The sequence below is a fragment of the Papio anubis genome, chromosome 9 (assembly GCF_008728515.1).
Source record: "Papio anubis isolate 15944 chromosome 9, Panubis1.0, whole genome shotgun sequence".
Taxonomy (NCBI): Eukaryota; Metazoa; Chordata; class Mammalia; order Primates; family Cercopithecidae; genus Papio; species Papio anubis.
The window spans coordinates 65,017,163-65,038,491 of record NC_044984.1 but is presented as its reverse complement, the minus strand read 5'-3'; the positions used below and the strand labels follow the sequence as shown (position 1 = coordinate 65,038,491).

Genomic DNA, 21,329 nt, shown 5'->3' with positions numbered 1-21,329 from the left:
AGAACAGGGGTGGGTGGTGGGGACGGAGAGAAGTGAAGGATTGAGATCTATTTGAAAGTAGAACCGACAAAACTTGCTGTGTCCCAATTCTCAGCAACGGGAGTAAAATTAAGGATGACTCCTAGGTTATTTGGCTTCCCTGCCTGTGTGGAAATGTTCTCATTTCCTGGGAAAGGGACACGTTGGGAATGGAGATGAGTGTGTTCGGATAGTTCTTAAACAAATGAAAGAAATAATTAGGTGGATTTCAAACACTATCTCAAATTTTAATTTGAAGGAGTCACTTTTAAAAGTAACAGGGGGACCAAGTGCAGTGGCTTATGCCTGTAATCCCAGCACTTGGGAGGCAGAGGCAGAGGGATTGCATAAGCCCAGGGGTCTAAAACCAGCTTGGGAAACACAGTGAGACCTTGTCTTTACAAAAAAAAAAAATGGTTTAAAAAATTATCCAGGCTGATGGCACGTGCCTGCAGTCCCTGCTACTGAGGAGACTGAGAAGGGAGGAGCACTTGAGCCCAGGAGTTTGAGGTTAGAGTGAGCTATGATCATGCCACTTTACTCCAGCCTGGGCTACAGATTCTCTGTCTCTGAAAAATATATAAATAAAAACAAATTCTGAAAAGTAACAGAGGAACCGGCAACACACAGACAGGAAGTTCATATTCACAAGAAAAGAGGTACTACCTAATAGGATTAGCATGAAGCCAAGTTTATCTGATGTAACTTACCACAGAGGAGTCAAGAGTTCATGTTTAGGGACATGTCAAAGTGATTGTCTAAAATAAGCTCATCTTTCTAAATGTTCAAATTATTTTGATAATAAGCTTGATTTAAAGTAAGTGTTCACGTGCATTTCTCAGTGAGACTTGTACTGTCACTTTTGTGATTCTGAAACACCTGTATTCCAACTCTGTTTCCCATAGTTTTGTTGATTCCGTGACAAAGGAAAGATATAATTCAGAATTTTCCCCCGGCATTGATTATATTTATGAAAAACCAAGTGCTTCCATTTGCATTGGCCTTCCTATATGCCGTAGAAGCGAAAAGCGTGGGTTTTATTATAAAATTATATAGGTAAATTGCTGTAATGGAAGGTTGTATGTGCTATGTAACAACAACATAAGACTTGGCAAAATTTTTGAAAAGTGGCATATTGTTTACTTTCCTTAAAATACAAAAAAAAATGTTGCAAGGCATAAAATTAGACAGGCATGACATTTTCAAATATGTGACTTATTTAGCACCTCACAAATGTGAATGTACAGTGGGTGGAGCGATAAATAGAAAAATACAGTTTTCCAAGAAAAAATGTGTGGGCAACTTCCAATCCATTCAGTCTGTTTTAGATGAAAGAAACTTATTACTAAGAAGAATTAGTTCTTAAACTTGAACAAATAATAGAAAGAACACCATCTATCATCTAAATTAGACATTCAAATGTCCTTGCAGGTTTATTGACAAGTACAAAGGCATTTATGAAATGTAGCTAGAGATGTCTACAGGCCAGATTGCTTCTGGAAAGCAGTTTCAGAAATCACATGAAAATAGTCATTTGGATCAATAAAAGCACTGGCATGTTAGACACACAGGAAAGTCATCCATATGGGAGGGAAAGAGTTTCTCTAGTTGTAGTCTGGTAGCTGCAGCAAGAAATGCTACATTGAACTACCTGTTATAGCCTTAACATCAGGTAATAAATACATGTCAAAGGTGGATATAATTTTCTCACTTGTTATATATAATCCCTCGGAACGAAGGGAAATAGGACTAGCTTCCTAGCTGGAATGATTGGTTAAGTAGGCATGTAACTCAAACTAATTTTCAATTTTTTCTGTATTAAGAAGAACACAACTGTCTTAATAGTAATAACAATAAAAATTAATTTCTTCCATTTATTGCACACTTATTGGTACTAAACTGGTAGTAAATTTACTGCCTAGTACTAAACGCTTAACATATTTTAGTTTCCTAATTTTACTTATGAGAAAACTAAGATTCAGAAAAAATAAATGACTTGACCAAGAACATGCAATGGGTGGGTATGGGGGTGGCGGAGTAGGAAGTGGTAAAACTTCAAAACCAAGTCTATCTAAATTGAAAGTCGGGGCTCTTTACCATAATTCCATTTGTTTTCATAAAGCAGTCAAACTGGTCTTTTTTTTTTTTTTTTTTTTTTTTAGTCTTATCACTGTCTTGTGAACATGTATTTCTGACCACAAATAACTCCAGTAGCAGATGCGAATGGCTGTATTTATCAGAGCCATTCTACCCAGAGGGAACTGGTAAATGTGTGCCACAGTGTACCTGTGTGCTGTGGGCACACCTCTATTTTTGCACTTAGTACTTCGTACTGGACATAGTTTTTACACATTTATCTTTTCTGGAAGCCTATGAATTCCCAGAAGACAGAGTTCTGTGTTGCTTTTGCATCTACAATATCTTGTTTATGGAATGTAGTAGGGATTGGCTCAGGATTATTAAAAGAGTGAATGAACTCCTTCAGAACTAATTGTAAAATACTGTAAAGAACAAATGTTAAAGACTAGTGGTTGGTGGCATTGTTTTGAAATCTGAACACATTCTAATCCAAACAGAATGTTTTGTGTTACTCATGAGATTTTTTAACGAAAATTTTAAGCTACAAAAAAGCTTCATAGAATTTTTTTAGCTTCCTCCCATTTCTGTGTTCCTCTGGTTTTTTGTTCCCACTATTATTTTCCTTCTCTTGCTATAGTTTGAGTTTTGCCACTCCTCTCATTCAATAATCTGTTTTCTTTTCCTTTTTTAAATTATTAAATGGCTTTATTCCAGTCCAAGAGTCAAACAAGCTCTTAGAGATGAAGGCAAAATGTTGACTTGCCATTGCTACGGTAAGCTTTTTGGTTGAGTTTTTAAACAAAGTGAATTCCCATAGAGAAATATGCATATGCTGTATTCCAGATCTCAATCTGTGCAGAGAAAAATCTCTGACACACTTTTCCAGATGCTTTTGGAAAGAGGTTTCAAAGAAGGACATGAGAATTTGGAGGAAACAATAGAGTTGAATGATCACATACCTGGAAGTCAGAAAACCCAGATTTGAGGTTTTCTTTCCAACCCTCCATAAATCATCCAACAGCTCAGGACTTAAATGTGAAATGAGGAGATTACACCACAAAATTTTTGTGATCCCTTACACCAGGGTTTTACCAACAACACTACTGACATTTCGGAGTTACTATTTCTGTTGGCGGGGGTGTGTGGGGAGCTTTTCCAATGCATTGTAAAGGTAGTTAGCCTCTGCCTACCAGATGCCAGTAGCACCCTTTCCCTTCTCCTTCCCCCACACCCTGAAAATATGACAACCAAAAATATCTCTAAAGCTGCCAAACGTTTCCTGAGGGCAAAATCCCTGCCAGTTGAGAATCACTGCCTTACAGCTTAATTTCATGACAACTACCCTATTGCCAAGTAGCAATGTCTTCAATTTTTTTCCATATTTTTTCAGACAGTCCAATCTCTTGAGTATTTTTAAACACTATCTTATATACATCATACATTCTGCAGGTTCTACTTTTCCCTAATTAAAGATGTAGAAATCAGTTTGTACACATACTACATGGAGACAGGTTGCAAAGTTGACCTGTAACTAGACATGAAGTAAACAGATGACTGATTGGAAAATATGTTACAAAGGTTTCTCCTCAAAAACGTAAGCTCATGAATGGTAAGGAAGGACTTTGGACTAGACTTGGTTTTACACTAATATAAAAGCTACCTGTCAAGAACAATTGAGAAGGTCAAGATTTCCTTGGCTTTCCCATTTTCATTGTTCATTCATATTTCTCCAAAATCCAAGTATAAACAGGCAAGTAAATGTTCTGATATGCATATTATATTTAGATGTGAAGAGCTTAAAATATGTAATATATGCCTTATCTTCTAAACGTATTTTTGTAAAGGTACTGATATATTTTTTCTACATTTAGGAAAATAACTTTCTTGCAACTTAAACAATATTTTAAATTCTGTTGCCTCATCATTTAGTAATTAAATATTTAGCTGAACACAGTAAGCCTAAACTATATGTATCATCTGATTGATACTGTTCTAGTGCAGGTTTTGCTTTTACACCATGAGGGTCACGGAAACTGAAGAGAAGCAGTAAGTTAAAAACCTTAGACACTATGCACATGATAAAGGCATTTATCTTCAGTCTTTTCCATCCTATAGCTTAAAGAAAACACATTACATTTGCTTGAAAGTAATTATAATAAAAGTAAGAAGACATTTTACTTAATATCAGACATCTTTTCTTTCTCATTCATGTGATTAACATTTATCATGTGAATATTCCAAACCTACCCTTTTTTCAAATTTTAAGCTTTAACTTTTCCCTACCAGAGTCAATGAATACCACTAGTGTAAATGTTTCCAGATTACAAGGAGGTGAACTGACATAAAAAACAATAAAATGTCTGTCTTTTCCTAGGAGTTCAATGTTTAATATGCATTTCTAGTTCTGTCTCATAGATGCATAGTCTTTTCCCTTAAGGAGAGCTCCAGGTTACAGTGAGCTATGATCACAGCACTGCACTTTTGCCTGGGCAACAGAGCCAGATCCTGTATCAAAATTAAGTTAAATTAAATTAAATATTAAAACTTAGGAGGGCAAAGTGGTAAGAGTAAAAATTCTGGTTGTCCAAATTATTCTTTCATAGATACCCTAAATTTAATTTGTCAAGTATTTACCAGATACTCAAGTTGATATATGACTAATGCAGAGATTTACCAACATAAGAAATAGTGGTTTATAGCATAACTATCATCTTATTAATATTTGCAAGACTACTTTTTTCTACTAAGCCATGTTGGATGCATATCTCCATTTCTATAAATGTTGTAGACCTGTGTTTTATGGTTATTCCTTCTATAAGCCTACCATTTCCCCATGTGACCAAACTAACCTCTGGCATTTTTAATAAAATTGGTTAAATTTACTTTTGAATGTATCTTTATGGAACAGATTCATGTGCACAATTAGTTGATACGTATGTGCAGCATAACTAGAAATACCAAGTATACTGTCTTGAGGAAAATCTCAGTACCATGAAACTGAGAAATCATCTTTTACAGGGCTTTGTTTACTTTATCGTTAAGCCTTTATTTTGGTTTGTATGCCAGGGTGGGATGGAGAAGATCATACTCTGTTGTTTAGTGTGAGAAAATGTGACAGGAGTTTTTTATATCTCCTTCTACAGATTCTTTACAGATTAAAAGAGAGGTTTCAGCTTTCCTTAAGACAAGATAAAGAGAAAAACCAGGAGATCCACCTATCACCCATCACATTACAGCCAGCACTGTCTGAGGCAAAGACTGTCCACAGCATGGTCCAACCTGAGCAGGCCCCAAAGGTACTGAATGTTGTCGTGGACCCTCAAGGCCGAGGTGCTCCTGAGATCAAAGCTACCGCCGCTACCTCCGTCTGCCCTTCTCCTTTCAAAATGAAGCCCATAGGACTTCAGGAGAGGTAAGAGCTTGTTCTGTATCCCCTATGTGTGGCTTTTTATAAAAAGAGTATTCATCAACTAAAAAAGAAAGAACTAGTAATGATTGACATAATTGGGTAGAATTGTTCACCACTAAATGGGCAGTCAGACGAAGTAGTGTTTCTTGTCTCCCAAAGGAATCCAACTGCGTTAGATAAAATCTGTTAGGTATGTCTGATTCTGTTAAGCTTGTCTAGATCCACGATGGTGTAGATCCAAGCAAAGTTCATCTTCAAGTTCACTGACCTCACAAGATGCTATCTTGTTTAATCGTCATGAAACTCTGGTAGGTAGAGAGACTGAGAACAAGCTCAGTGTTTCCTGCAAAAGCCCACATTGTCTGGAGTCAGGCAGGAGTCAATGCCACGGATTAATTTTTTTTAAGGTTTTAGCTCTTCATTTTTTAACCACAACAAGCATTCAATATCAAGATCCATAACACTGGACGGACACAGTGGCTGATGCCTATAATCCGAGTACTTTGGGAGGCTGAGGTGAGTGGATCACTTGAGACCTGGAGTTCAAGACCAGCCTGGTCAATATGGCAAAACCCCATCTCTACTAAAAATGCAAAAGTTAGCCAGGTGAGGTGGCGCATGCCTGTAATCCCAGCTACTTGGGAGGCTGGGATGTGAGAATTGCTTGAACCTGGGAGGCAGAGGTTGCAGTGAGCCACGATGGCATCACCACGCTCCAGCCTTGGCAACAGAGTGAAACTCTATCTGGAGAAAAAAAAAATCCATGCCATTATTTTTGTTGCCTTACCTTTTTTGTGATGTATTATACATGTGATTCACTTTATACTGATCCATTTCCATTAAAAGCAAATCCAATGTAAGAAAACTTGGATTTGCAAAATACATAAACGAGAGACTAATTTTTTACCTCTCAAAAATATCAAGTAAAGCTTTCCCATGTGTTTCTTAAAAGAAACTTTAATTTTATATTTAAAATATGACTTGTAGTGTATTCAACTTTGAACACCAGGGTAGTGGGAGAGTAAGTTCTCAAGGTAATATCCCAGGTTCATTCTCCTCTTATTTTACTATGTCTCCATTTTCTAACCCTGTATATTTTGTTGCCTGAGGTTTTTAAATCACATATATAAATTTTGAATATATTTCCCATGGTACATCACAATGCCCTATGCAAATAGTTGTGGTTTACACACACAAACACACCCTTCAAAAAATATAGCTTGGGGTTTTAAGAACTGCAGAAAACAAAACTGATCCTTCATAACTATTTGAAAGTATTACCAAGGAACAATGAATTACATAAAAATAAAGGAATTTGTTTATCTCTTAAAGGTCCTTAAACACTGAACACTTTGACTCCACACCAGGAAGAAAACAGAGATTGATCAAGTCATTCTTTCCACCTCCTCCCCTAAAATACTTGTGGTTTCTTGATAGGCAATGTGGGTCTCCAAGTGACATTCACTTATGTAGATATCACCAAATTACTCTTAATGATTCACTCTGGAAAGGTTGACAAGATGGAACTTTCTGCCTGAGGCTAACGGGGAGTGAGGAGAACTGAATTCCAGACCCAGCCCTGCCATTCCTAGGTTTGGTGGCCTCACCTGAGTCATTCACTCATTTGGACCTCATTTTCTTCTAAAAGATGTAGAGGTTTAACTTATTTTTTTAGCTTCTTTCTGGTTCTTTTGCTTTTGTTATCCACATTATTTTTGTGCATTTATGTTTGCTTCAAAGAATAACTTTGAAGCAGACACCTGAGTATCAGTGATGAATGAAGGGCCAGTGGCAAGAAAGCTCTGCAGGCAATAAGAGGCCATGTTATCTATAGTAGAATGAACGGTCATAATAAAACTGATTAAAAGTCAGACAAATTTTTATTATCATCATGCACTACCAATTCTAAGCAAGGTCAGTATAAAATTGACTAGGGAAGTAGCCATGCCCAGCATCCTGCCCTCTGTAGACCACTGCTGGACGTGTTGGTCTACAATTTAAAGGAGTATAAGGTTAAATACTCACTTATTCGTTTCATTAAAGTGAATCTTTGAGAGGGAGAATACAAGGACAGAATCGTACCCATCTCTTTGGTTCAAATGGGGGATTCTAGCAGAGCAAGTATGTAATCAGTGTTAAATAGATTCTCTGTCCCCTTATCTACAACTTCACTGCATCCCACACTTCACCTCCTACTTTCTTCCACCTCAGAGCAGGAGAAGACTATTCTCTCCACAAGGGCTCCAGGTCATTCCCCTCAACCCTAGTAACTTCATCAGTTTTCCTCCTCTACCTTCAACTGTACCCTCTTTGCTAATGCTGTTCCCTCAGCATAGAAATAGGTTCCTTTTTGTATTAAAGAAGCTCCCTTAATCCAATTCCTCCGCTGGTTCTTGTTTTTCCTTCCTTTCTCAAATACGTGTCTTAAAAGAACAGCGTGTACTTGCTGCCTCATTGTTCTTCTCCCACCTTTCATTCTCACTGCTTCTTTCACATGCTCGATTATCAAATTAAGTATCAATGGTCTCACTACCAAATTCAAAGCACATGTTTCATTTCCCATCTAGCACTAATAACTACCTCCTTTTTAAACTTCTCTCCTCCTTTGGCCTCAAATACATCATTTTTCTGTTTCTTGAGTTGCTACCTTTGGTCTCCTCCAGATTCCCTTCTCTTGTTAACTTTTAACTTCAGTGTTTCATTCTGTGTCCTCTTCTCTCCTCCCTCAGTCATCCAACCACGGCCAGTTCTTCTCTTACTACCTTTTAGTGATTCCTGAAAAAGAACCTTTAGCTCAATCTACCTTTCTGTTGAAATCCAGACCCATATTTCAGCGCTGAACTGTGCGTCGCTACTCTGACTTTTCTTAAACACTACCAACTTATAACATTCAGAAATGGAACTCAAGACCTTCCTCATCAAATCATTTCTCTTCTTTTTAAATAGTGACTCTCCGAAACCTGTAATATCCTCAGCTCCTTCGTGTTGTTTCTTCCCCCTCCCCATGCAGCCGAACATTATGAAGACCTAGCACCTTCTCCCAACTGTTCCCCCTGTCCAACCCCAATCCCACTGAGAACTCAGGATCTCCTAATTCTAGCCAGTCTCCTCCTGGTCCCCACCTCAAATTCTGTTTTTCTTTTTTTTTCCCAGTCCACTCTCTAGAGACCTCTCAAACAGTGGTTTTCTAAATTATATTTGAGTGTTTTTCTCTTTATAAAATTCCTCAGTGTTTCCACATTGCCTTCTGGAAGAAACTGATAACTTCATATAAAATATGAGGCTTTTTCTTTTTTTTTTTTTTTTTTTTTTTTTTTTTTTTTTGAGATCTTGAGTCTCACATTGTGTCAACAGGCTGGAGGCAGTGGCGCTGCATCTCGCTCACTGCAAGCTCCGCCCTCCTGTTCAGGCCATTCTCCTGCTCAGCCTCCGAGTAGCTGGGACTACAGGCTCGCCACCACGCCCGCTAGTTTTTATTTTAGTAGAGACGGGGTTTCACCATGTTAGCCAGGATGGTCTCGATCTCCTGACCTCGTGATCCGCCCGCCTCGGCTTTTTCTGATCTGGCCTTTGGGAGCCTATGTCCACCCATATTTCCTACTAAACACCTCCCCTTAGGCTCAACCCCAGACCATCTATTCTCCTGCTCCTTGAAAAGTACCATCAATATAGTGGGCATTAATCTGGGTCTACAAATCAAGAAGACAAGAAATGCAATTTTATTTTTCTGTAACTCAACCTAAGCTTTTTTTCTAGATGCCGTTTCACCTAAATGGTAGAAACTCAATCTCAGCCTTTTCTGATTCACCCAACCTACTTCTGGTTTCCTAGAGTTTCCTCTACATTTTAAGGAGACTTTCTTTTTTTTTTTTTTTTTTTTTTTTTTTCAGACTGAGTCTGGCTTGCCTGCCCAGGCTGGGAGGCGTGGCTCTAATTCAGCTCACACTGCAAGTCTCACTGGTTTCACGCCATTCTCCTGCCTCTTCAGCCTCCCTGAGTAGCTGGGACCATGCCTGTCACTGGCCTCAAGTATTTTTTAGTAGAGATCTGGTTTCACCTTGTTAGCCAGGATGGTCTCTGATCTCCTGACTCCTCGTGATCCTCACTGTCTCGCTCCCTCCCAAAGTATGGGATTACAGGCTTGAGCCATCATGCCTGCCATGTGTGGAGACTTTTCTAACATGAAGAGTAAGCCCCCATCTGCCTTGATGTCATCTGTGCACATTGTCATCTGCTAAAATATCCATTATCTCCTTGGTTCTCATAGGTATTCCCAGGACAGTTGCCACCATGTTGTTTCCTGTGGCCATTCATACAGTCCCTTCATTTCCAGCCATTGCTTTCTCCTTTCCTCTCTCTCTTCCTCTTTTTCAGTTGTATCCAAACCACTCTTAGATGCCCAAGAATCATCTCACTGTTCTACCCCAAATGGAGGCATAGCAAAACCTGGGCATATCTAAGACATGATCCCCCAGAAACACTTTCCATCCATTTCTCATGGCTCTACCAAGGATCACCTTCCTCCTACTGAGGGTCCCCCATTTCCCAGGGCTCAGCGGTGAAGGATCCAGGGTCTCACCTGCACCCACAAAGCAGCCCCTCTAACACTTCCCCTGGGCCCATGGGCATTTTCTTAGGCTTTGGGAATAGAAAAGCCTGCTCTGGCTTATTTCATATCCTACCTTAATCTGACATCCACACCCTGAGACACCATCTTCCACCAAAGGCCTGGCCTTTAGAACACAAAGCCCATGACAGGACTCAAATTTCCCTGCTTTCTGCTCTCAGATTTCTTCAAAGGCAATAAAACACCAAAAGACCCTGACAGCCTGAATACAGTGAAGGTCCAAAGGTGAAAGTAGGAGTAGGAATACAGGGAGGGGAATTTAAGCATCACTTCCTCTTGGAAGCCAATTTGAGGCTCCCTCTACCTCCTCCTGCTTCCTCCAGCCCAGTACTGATTCAGCTACGTCTCTTCAGTTCCCCGCTGCTTTAGTTCCATAACCCCATGTGCATACTGTATTTATAGCACTTCTTTGTTGTCTTTAAGTTCTGGTTTACTAATATGTTGTAGCTAATAGACTCTAAGCTTCTTGAGGACACATATATGATTTAATTGTCTCCTTATCTCTTACACATAGAACATAATTTCTGGAGACCAGGAGCTCCTGGAAATAAATGCCTAAATGAATGAATTAACCAATTAATGACTGTTTTTATGACTAACCTCAGGTGAACTCCCAGTAGCTATTGGGAAACACTTTACCTATTCCACCAACCCTTCCTGTTCTATTCTCACTCCCATTTTTCTACCACAATTCCCTGCCAAGATGACATAATGAAGAGTTTTAAGAGTGACCAAATTTGAAGAATGTACAGTGTTCCATGCAGTCAGAAAACTTTTCTGGCAGTTTTAAGCCTTAAAATTTAATTTATGTATATGTGTTCTAATGGTGCCTTTAAAATAGTCTCATGTTTAATAGCTCTCCATCTTTTGATCCTGGAGTGAGGTAATGATCTTCTACTTATTGCATAAAAGTATGGCTTTATTAAAATCACCATGAGACCATAAAGGCTGCATTATGAGTCACTTGTCCCAATCTTTTGGATCATGTCATATAAATTTCTCATCCCTGATTGGGGGACTCTATCACTTTGATGTTATTAATCATAAAATATAATTTTAAAGTTAAAAGATAAGTAAAATAAGATATAGAGACTAAATGGATTGCTTAACTGAGTGTAAAGAATACACTCTGAAATTATGAAGGTTAAAGAATCTTATAAAATGAGAACATATTAGCCAGGTGTGGTGGTGCACGCCTGTAGTCCCAGCTACTCAGGAAGCTGAGGTGGGAGGATCACTTGAGCCTGGGAGGCAGAGGTTGTAGTGAACTGAGACTGTGCTATTGCACTCCAGCCTGGGTGACAGAGTGAGACCCTGTCTCAAAAAAATAAATAAATAAATAAATAAAAGAGAAACATAGCAAGTCTCTCTTCTTTTCTCCCTTTTTCCAACTAATCACCAAATCATGTTGATTCTTGCTCCTCCAACTTTCTCATTATTGATTATCTCTTTCTGTAATCATTACCTTGGGCCCAGCTCTCATTACTTCATGATGAAATTGTTGTGTCATATAATTATACATATGATATTAAGATTAATATATGTAATATATTTCATATATATTATTTTATTTCATCTTATCTGCCTGCATCTAATTCTCTTTCCCCCTCCAACAGTCTTCAGGTTTATCTTGCTATAACAATCTTTCATTATCATACTTTGCTGTGCAAAAATCCCCATTTGGCTCCATTTGCTCACAGAATAAGGCATAGACCGTCTTGTTGGGCCTCAGAGGTCCTACACCATCTGGCCCTGATCATTTACTCCAAATCTATTTGCTACTACATCCCAAAATAAACCTTCTATTCCATTCTGTTTCCATCCCCATCCCCCTCTGTGTGCTGTGTTCCTGTCCACATTTGCATTTCTGTTTGCCTGGTCCTTCGTATTCCCTCAGCCTACCGATCTCCAGTCTCCAAAGCCCAACACAAAACTTACCCCCTACCACTGGCCATGTAACCTATTCGTGCCCACAGTGATTTATAACACCTATAAATTCTCATATATATCACTCCTCTGGCAGTGATTTTAGTTGAACAGTCATTCAGAAAGGGACTAGAACTGGTTTTTAAGCAGTTTGTCTTATGTTTTAAGCAGATGGCAAGAATTTTAAGAACAGGTACTGTGGCTCAAGATACTGTGTCTCCTGTGGTTCCTGTAAATTCTGGTACATAGTAAACACTCAAAAATATTATGGAGTTAATTAATGTTGCTTCACATCTGAAGAGCTCATCTATTTCTAAAGAATCTTCCATAAGAACCAATAGCTTAATGATAAACTATAGACCTGAGTCTCAGCTAATACTACCTCTGACACTTATTAAATAAGTGGCTCAACAGATTAATTAAGTCCTCCATAGTATAGTTTTCCCAATCTATAAAATAATATCCGATCCACCTTGCTGCAACAGATACTACAAAATTAACAATCCATACAAAATGGCATAGTGTCTTTGGGAAGGAAAAGGAAATCTTTTTTTTTTTTTTTTTTTTGAGACGGAGTCTCGCTCTGCCGCCCAGGCTGGAGTGCAATGGCCGCATCTCAGCTCACTGCAAGCTCCGCCTCCCGGGTTCACGCCATTCTCCTGCCTCAGCCTCCCGAGTAGCTGGGACCACAGGCGCCCGCCACCGCGCCCGGCTAGTTTTTTGTGTTTTTTTAGTAGAGACGGGGTTTCACCGTGTTAGCCAGGCTGGTCTCGATCGCCTGACCTCGTGATCCGCCCGTCTCGGCCTCCCAAAGTGCTGGGATTACAGGCTTGAGCCACCGCGCCCGGCAAGGAAATCTAATATTCTTTTTGTTTTTGTTCTCTGATTCCATTTCACAAACTTACACTAGGTCAGTTATACCTTTGAACTCCGGAGCTGAAGTTTATTGTCTACTGAACTGCTACAGTTGAGCCTGTCATATAACATTATATTTTTAACTGTCAATTGACATAATTTTGTTCATCCTATTTGTAAACATACAGTTACATGTAACTTATAAATACATACTTATGAACTGGCCACTAATTGTTATCTAATAAATAACAGTATCAAATTAATCAATTCTGGTCTAACAAATGCATTCATTTCCCATGGTGAGTCCAGGTACAAATTCAAATGCTTGCTCTGTAACTACTACATACATAAATTGAAACCTGTTTATTCACCTGTATTGAGGAGCATAGCGTGTGCCTTGCACAGCTCTTGGGACAGGTAAGCTACACCACAAATGTCACGTGGCTGGCACAGCGTGAGGCCACAGTTAGTTCATGTTCCCGCTCCTCTTTCGTCCCATCCTTGCCCTCCCAAAATGCTCCACTGATCACTCTCAGGGAAACTGTATACATGCTGAGTTCCAAATGCCCATTAAATGAGCAATCACATTCAAACTCTAGAAAGTACATTTTCTTCAGTGGGAAACCAGAGAACTTACGAATCTGAAAGGTTCTGCACATTTTCCCTTTGGGCTACTGTATGAGTAATGGCCAATTTTATGGAAAGGAAATCAACAGGCAAATTGGATAGGTTCACATTATTTCCTCATTTTTCTCACTTGATTTTCTATCATGAGTAAACACTGTGTAAGGACAGGTAGAGAACTGTCCAGGAACGAAGGGTGGCACATTGTAATGTGGCACTCTCCATCCTGGTTTCATTTCTCAGTGATCAGTTGGTGGGCCCTCAAGACTATGATATTAATGAGTGTTCTTTTCTATCATAACGGAGGCCTCAGCAGGCCCCCAAGGGTTGCTGATATCCAACAAACAAACATTCTCTAACTTTTCTTAAGCTATACCATAATAGGGTATACATGTTATGATTTACAATAAATACCGTGCAAATGATATAACACCCAGAATTGTGAGTCTAAAGGTTTCCTTAGGAGTTGCTGAGCTTGGGAGATTTTTATCAGAACTAGAAATTTGTCTGCAATGGTGGAAGCAATGAAAAGACAGTCCATGCCAAGAAAACGTTGACCATTCTACCTTCAAACTCAAAGACTTTGTGTACTACAATTTCCTCCTGGCAAGGCAGAATGTCCTGATGTCCGTGCCTTGCTTTCCCTAGTGGAGGTACATTTTGATGCTTAAAACTTTTAACTTGGAAAATCTTTAATCATTCCTCCACTGATCTCTTTTTGGGACATATGAGTAAAGAGAAGGGAATAAAATTAATTAATATGACTGCATATCAGAGCATACAGTGTAAAAAATACCCTGGAAATTAAAATCTGTATTCATGGCTGTAGATGGTGGCTCACGCCTGTCATCCCAGCATTTTGGGAAGTTAAGGCAGGAGAGTCACTTGAAGCCAGAAGTTTGAGACCAACCTGGGCAACACAGTGAGATCCCGTCTCTACAGAATTTTTTTTAACAAATTAGCCAGGCATGGTGGTGTTTACCTGTACTCCCAACTACTCAGGAGGCTGAGGCAGGAGAATCTCCTGAACCTGGGAGCTCAAGGTTGCAGTGAGCTATGATTGCACCACTGTACTCCAGCCTGGGCAAAAGAGCAAGACTTTGTCTCGAAAAATTGATAGATAGATAGATAGATAGATAGATAGATAGATAGATAGATAGATATTCATTAAATAGACCCATCTTTGAAAATGGATCCAACTCTCTCATTTTCTGTCAAATAAAACTGGGGCCCCTAATCTTTCTCTTAGGTCTTCGGTGAGGTTCTCTAAAAGCACAGCTGGAGACAAGGGCTCTTGTACAAATGATGTATTGAGAAGATGCTCTCAGGGGAAGCCTATTAGGAAAGCAGGGCAAGCAGAACAAAGAGGACAAGCAAAGAGGTGGTGGCAGCAGCCATCTACCCTCAGCCTGATTGCACAGGGATCTCTGAGCACGGGTGGCCCCTCATGGACAGTTGTCTCACCTTGAGGCAAGGGGACTGAGCCTCTGCACCCTCATGCCAGCCAACCACTGACTCTAGGCCACCCAGAGGTGGTGGAGGCCTAACCTCCTAGGCACCTCTGGACTCAGCAACACCCATCAGCTGAGGGGGCTGCTCCAGCTAAGTGGCAGCTGGGCACCACTAACAGGCTACCCTCCCAGCAGTGGGGGAGGAGAGGATGCGGCACCAGCCAGAGAAAGGCGACCTGGGTGGGGCACCAATAGCATTACTGTACTTGCCAAAGGTCACAGCAGAGCTAAGTTTATACTCCAGGTTCCTTTGATCTTCCCAGGTCATTATACACGTACCACGTGGCCTCCTTCAAATAAACACCATTCATTCTATTGGAACCTATGTCCCAGCCCCATTTAACACAGTCTATCAACCATGACTCAGTTGCTCAGCCTGACAACATGAGGGCTTATAAACATAACACATAGCAAACATGTAGAAGCAAATTCCAGTTTAACTCCAAATAACATCAATAAAAATAACAACTCAATATGCCCTGTTGACCCTTTACATGCATTATCTCATTTCACCATCCCAAGGGACGTTTTATGCCCTCCTTAGAGTGGAAACTCATGCTTAGAGAGTATAAGTTATGGCCCTAATAACTTAATAGTAAGTCACTAGGAGTGTGAGGGTGACAGATAGAATGCGAACCCAAGCAGTATTGCTCCAGAGGCTGTACTCCTAATTAATAATAAATTGTCATGCTTTGGGGGTTGGGAGAAGGTGTACACACCTCTAATCTATGGGAAATAAAATTTAAAGTAAACTACAAATCAATATATTTAGCAAGTAGGTATATTATGGAGTGTCACACTGTTTTTCCTCTTAGCAAATTTTATGCTCGGCTTTCAGAATATTTTTCAGATTTTAAATCAAGCAAAGTGCAATTTCATGAGGTGGATTCAAAACACTCATGACAGATAACCATTTCACTGCCACTCTAGAAGTGCATTGTCTGTCTCAGTTTTTTCCTTAATCTGGTTGTTGCCATTCTGGAGGCCTGGTGGTAACCTGACATAAAGGACCAAGAGGAAGGTGAACACAAATAGAGCAAAGAAGCCAAAGTGAGGGGACTATAAGGCAATAATTCAGAAAACTCAAGTCAGAAAAGGATGGAGGGGTCTCCATATTGTTCAGACATCCTGGACAATAACTCGTCCACTTCACTATGTGTGTGATTGTCAGTGGAGGTGACAGGAACAGCAGAGAAGCACATGGTCATGCCTGCTGCCAAGCTGCTGCCCGTGCTGCTGTAATAGAAGGATGCAGAGTCACAGCTGATGGGTTGGACACTAACCTGCCACCTGCCAACCACTGTGCTCGTGTATGATCTCAGACAACCTTCACAACATCCTGGAGGCAGGCACTATTTCTATGCCCATCTTGCAGTTATGCTGACAGAGAGACTTAGAGAGATAAGTAATATGCTCAATGTCACAAAGAAATAAAAATCTAGTGGAAGATACAATCTTGACAGCCTGTTTACAAAATCTGCACATAACTACCATATTCTACCTTTTTCTAGATGATACAGGTGACAAAACTTTAACCTACTGATACAGTTTGGCTATGTCCCCACCCAAATCTCATCTTGAACTGTAGCTCCCATAATCCCCACATGTCATGAAAGGGACCCGGTGGGAGGTAATTGAATCATGCGGGCAGGTTTTTCCCATGCTGTTCTCATGATAGTGAATAAGTCTCACAAGATCTGATGGTTTTATAAAGGGCAGGTCCCTTGTACACAATTTCTTGCCTGCCACCATGTAAGACATGTCTTTGCTCCTCCTTCACCCATGATTATGAGGCCTCCCCAGTCATGTGGAACTGTGAGTCCATTAAACTTCTTTTTCTTTATAAGTTACTTAATCTCGGGTATGTCTTTATTAGCAGTGTGAGAATGGACTAATACACCTAATATTTTTATAAAATATTTTCATATTCTTGTAAAATACTTGTATGGGGATGTCCAGAGCTGGGGGAGGTACTGGAAACATGCACAAGCCCTTCATGAACAGTGAGCATCAAGCTGTTCTCTTTATTTGTCAGATTTTATGTAGGTAGGTTGGGATTCTGGAGGGTTGGGAACAAAATTTTCATAGGGTTTTTTATTCTAAAAAATAAAAGACCCCACAGGAATGAAGAAAAAGGAAGCAAAAGTTTTGAAACCTGCCTGAAAATTAGTGGTACGCCATGAGACAAAAATGTAATTGTGTTAAGTGAAAGAAATGACAGTGGATACAACCCAGGGAGAGTAAAATAGGAGCCAACATATATTATTAAAGAATTAAAAGTAGAGGAGCTTTGCCTTAAAAAGTAAAAATTGGCCATTACTCATTGGAAAGCACAGGCCTGGCATAATTTCTCTCCAAGCAGATCCTGAAATATTTAAGCCATTGTGGCTGAATGAGTCCAAAGAGTGTAGACCTGGCAGTGGCTCTAAGAGGAATCACGGTAATTGCTCCTTTCCTCTGCTTGCCTTCCCTTTCTCCAGTTGTGATCCCTGGCAGAGCAGCAGGAATAAGTCCCACTGAGTCCTCTAACTGCTATATCTGCCCCCAGACCACCCCTTACACAGGCTGCTTCACCCTGAGGTTCAAGCAGAAAGGACTTCTCAGCCCTTCCACTCTGACCCCCATCAATCCTTCAACATCCATTAGCTTGCAACCCCGTCCAGGACACTGCTTCGAGCTTTACAGGGTACTCTCCATTTGCACTCATACTATGGGAGACAAAATCTAACTACCCTGGGAACTCTTTTGTCAATTCCGTAGGGTATACGTTTCTATAAAGTTTTTTCATCTTGACCGTAAAGAAGAGGTGGCTGTAGTACAATTTTTTGAGATTAGTATTCTCTGACTCCTCTACATGTGATTAAATTAGAGTTTCACTTTGGAGGGTACTAAATGCAGTTGCTTTTTAAAATGAGATTTTTAAAAATTTTTGCTAGGGGACCATGTTCCAGATCTTGATGTACAGGTTGACAGAATTAGGTGAAATGGCCTGTTTTGAAGAAGCGTTTTAATCAGGGCAGGCACAGATAATTCCCAGCGTAAGCTTTGCTTCCTATTTTAAGAACAACCAGTTCTGAATCTTAGACACTGTGTCAAGAGGTTTTGCCTTGCAGCCAGAGACTTTGCCTTAGGAGTTGTTCGAAATGTATCATAAAGCTATAGATAGTTCAGGGTCCGACTATGTGCATTTTATGAACTGCCCAAACATTGTTTTCCTGGGAAGTGAGCCGCCACTCTTCTCTCATCAGATTTGCCCTGATATTAGCACATGACCTCCAGAGCAGAACAGTGAACAATCACAGGTTACTCATGGCAGGCGACTTGAACAAAATTTATTTTTCAGCTGATGTGGGTTTTTTCTGTAACATAAAAAATACACTTGGATTTATTTATATAAATATAAAACTATCTTCTTCTGTAAATCTTAAAAGCCAATCTAAAGTGTTACCCATTTAGCAATGCAGCATGATTATCTGGGTATAATCTAAACATGGATAGAGCACTGTTCTCAGACACATTCTGATAGATGAAGCTCACGATTGGAGGACGTGGAATTAGTTCCCTCTAGTGGAGAACTTCATGTTGACACAGTTGTTAGCTTGTCTCATCTACGGGAAAGAAAGGTGAAATCTTTTTCTTTCTTTTCTTTCTTTCTTTCTTTTTTTTTTTTTGCCATAATAACTTTTCCTTTTTTTCCTTTTTTTTTTTTCTTTATGACAGTATCCTCTCTGGTGGGTAAGGCATAATCTTTTTTTGGTAGATACCTTAGAAAAAAGGTCTCAGTGTAACTTAAGAATTGACAAATTCTTGTGAACACTTTTAAATATGATACACTTTCTAACAATGCTTGGTATCCAATCATTTTCATTTTCTCATTATTTTAAGTAATTTTAACAACAGTGTGTCAAATGAAATTATTGTTGCCTAATAATGTCTTATAGTGTATAAATTTGTTTATTTAAGGAAACCTTTTTTCCAAATCATGGATGCAAACAGAGGCCTCAAGGATTCTCCCCTTTTCCAGGCCCTCCCCATCCCACCTGCCTTACTTTTCATTTCCTGCCTTTTCCCTCTTGGCTTTGATTTTCCTCACGGTGGTGTCTGTAGCACAATGCCGACCACCTGGTGCATGTTCCATAAACATTTGTTAAATCTCAATTTGAAAAAAGGAACAAGTTCTTAGAAAATCAAGTTAATTTTATTGGAAGAAATATGTTTTAAAAAAATAAAAATAGATGATGCACCGGGCATAGTGGCTCATGCCTGTAATCCTAGCACTTTGGGAGGCCAAGGTGGTCAGATCACAAAGTCAGGAGTTTGAGAACAGCCTGGCCAACATGGTGAAACCCCATGTCTACTAAAAATACAAAAATTAGCCAGGCATGGTGACGTGCGCCTGTAATCCCAGCTGCTTGGGAGGCTGAGGCAGGATAATTGTTTGAACCCAGGATGTGGAGGCTGCAGTGAGCCGAGATCGTGCCACTGCACTCCAGCCTGGGCAACAGAGCAAGACTCTGCCTTGGAGGGGGAAGAAAATGGATGCTCACCACCGTCTCGCCCTTGCCCCACAGAAGCCTATGGTGCTGGCAGGTTGTCTGGCCTCATTAGACACCTAGAGGGGGCCCCTTGGAGCTGTGCTCCCTGCATGTCCTTGGCAATGTCATGCTGCACCTGGGGATCTGAGGGGAGCTCCTAAAACCCTCATGGTCCCTGCTGTGAATATGATCTCCTGAATCATTTGTTTTACTCTTGTTATGTTGGTTCCTGAGTTAGCATGTTGTTACCAAATCCCTATTCAGAGGAATATTCTTTTCCTGATAGAATCCTTAGTCTACTTAAGGTTTCTAAGAAAAAAAGTTGGAATTTTAAACCCACTTTAATCAAAAATAAGAGTAAAAATGATGAAGTACTAAAGGATCTGTGAGAATGAATACAATCAAAATATGGCAGAGGCCCACTTTGCCTGAAGGAACATACCTCAGACGTGGATCCTTTATCTTGTCAGTCTCCAGTGGATGGTCAGGACTACTCAAACACCTGTCCATTTTTCCAGGCAGCTCTTTTTTTCATTGCCCAAGGCAGCTTTTCCAAATCAGTGCTGCTGTCCTTAAATTCTCTTCTCCCATCCAATACATAGAAAAGTACAGAATCTAGGAATAAACCATCCTGAATTACCTCTCCTCTCGTTCCCTGGCCCCATCGATAACACACATGTGTGTGCAAGCACACATGCACACAGTAGGATCTCCTGAGAGCTTATTCCTTTTTCTTTGCCCACTTCCTAATACCACACACATACTAGGGGTTCTCTAAATATTGACTGAATGATACAGAGTTAGCCTTACTCATGGGAGTTAGCCATTTTCGTCTATTTCAGCTCTGAAATGTCCAGTTGGTTCTAGGAAGCCCAGAGAAAGGGAGAAATTCTCACTTGCCACCTCCTTCATGGGTGCTTACATTATCCAACCACTCTATGTGGCCAATTGGTTTTTAAGGGCTGTGGTTGTGGTCCCTCTGCTCCTGTTTAATGAATACGCTTTGTAAACTTTAAGAGACTTTATCCTGAACCTGTTATTACAGCATAAATATGCATCAAGACACTTAAGTAAGAAAATACCCGACAATTGAATGGTTCCATATTAGTGAAAGAATGGTCTAGAAATCTAGAGGTCTTAGATGAGGCAATTGCAAGTTTCTCCAGGTGAGACAATACTTCCTCATCTTTGAACATTCTGTAGAGGGGTGACTGTCCTTATCGTTGCTTTCCTATTTGTACATGTTTAAACTCCAACTTTTTTTTTCATTTCTGGGGAGGGATTTTTCTTCTATCCAAATTTTTGATCCAGGTAATCATTATAATATTGACCAATGGTTTAACTTTCCATCACAGTTTCATAGAAGAGAGTTGTTTATTTCACTTTAAAGTATATTTTCTTTCTTTCCTTTTTTCTTTTCCTTCCTCCTCCCTTCCTCGCTCTCCTTCCTCTCTCCTTCCTCTCTCTTTTTGCTCTCACTCTCCTTCTCTCTCCTTCCTTCTCTCTCTCTTTCCTTCTCTCTCTCTCCTTCTTCCCTCCTCTCTCTCTATCTCCCTCTCTCTCCTTCCTCCTTCCTTCTGCTCTCTCTCATTCTCTCTCCTTCCTCTCTCTGTCTCTCTCTGTCTCTCTCTGTCTCTCTCTCTCCCCTTCCCCCAAGCTGGAGTGGCATGGCATGATGCTAGCTCACTGTAACTTCAAACTACTGGGCTCAAGCAGTCCTCTCGCCCCAGCCTCCTAAGTAAATA

General features: G+C 40.0%; 1 protein-coding gene across 2 annotated transcripts in view; it reads left to right on the top strand.

The window, feature by feature from the left end:
- PTPRR (protein tyrosine phosphatase receptor type R) overlaps positions 1 to 21,329 on the top strand; it is a 281,445-nt gene that overhangs the window by 161,680 nt on the left and 98,436 nt on the right. For both annotated transcript variants that reach the window (XM_017946001.3, XM_003919625.5), the window contains one exon: positions 5,241 to 5,509. In XM_017946001.3, the coding sequence (XP_017801490.2) occupies positions 5,241 to 5,509 (269 nt within the window). The remainder of the gene's footprint in view (positions 1 to 5,240; positions 5,510 to 21,329) is intronic.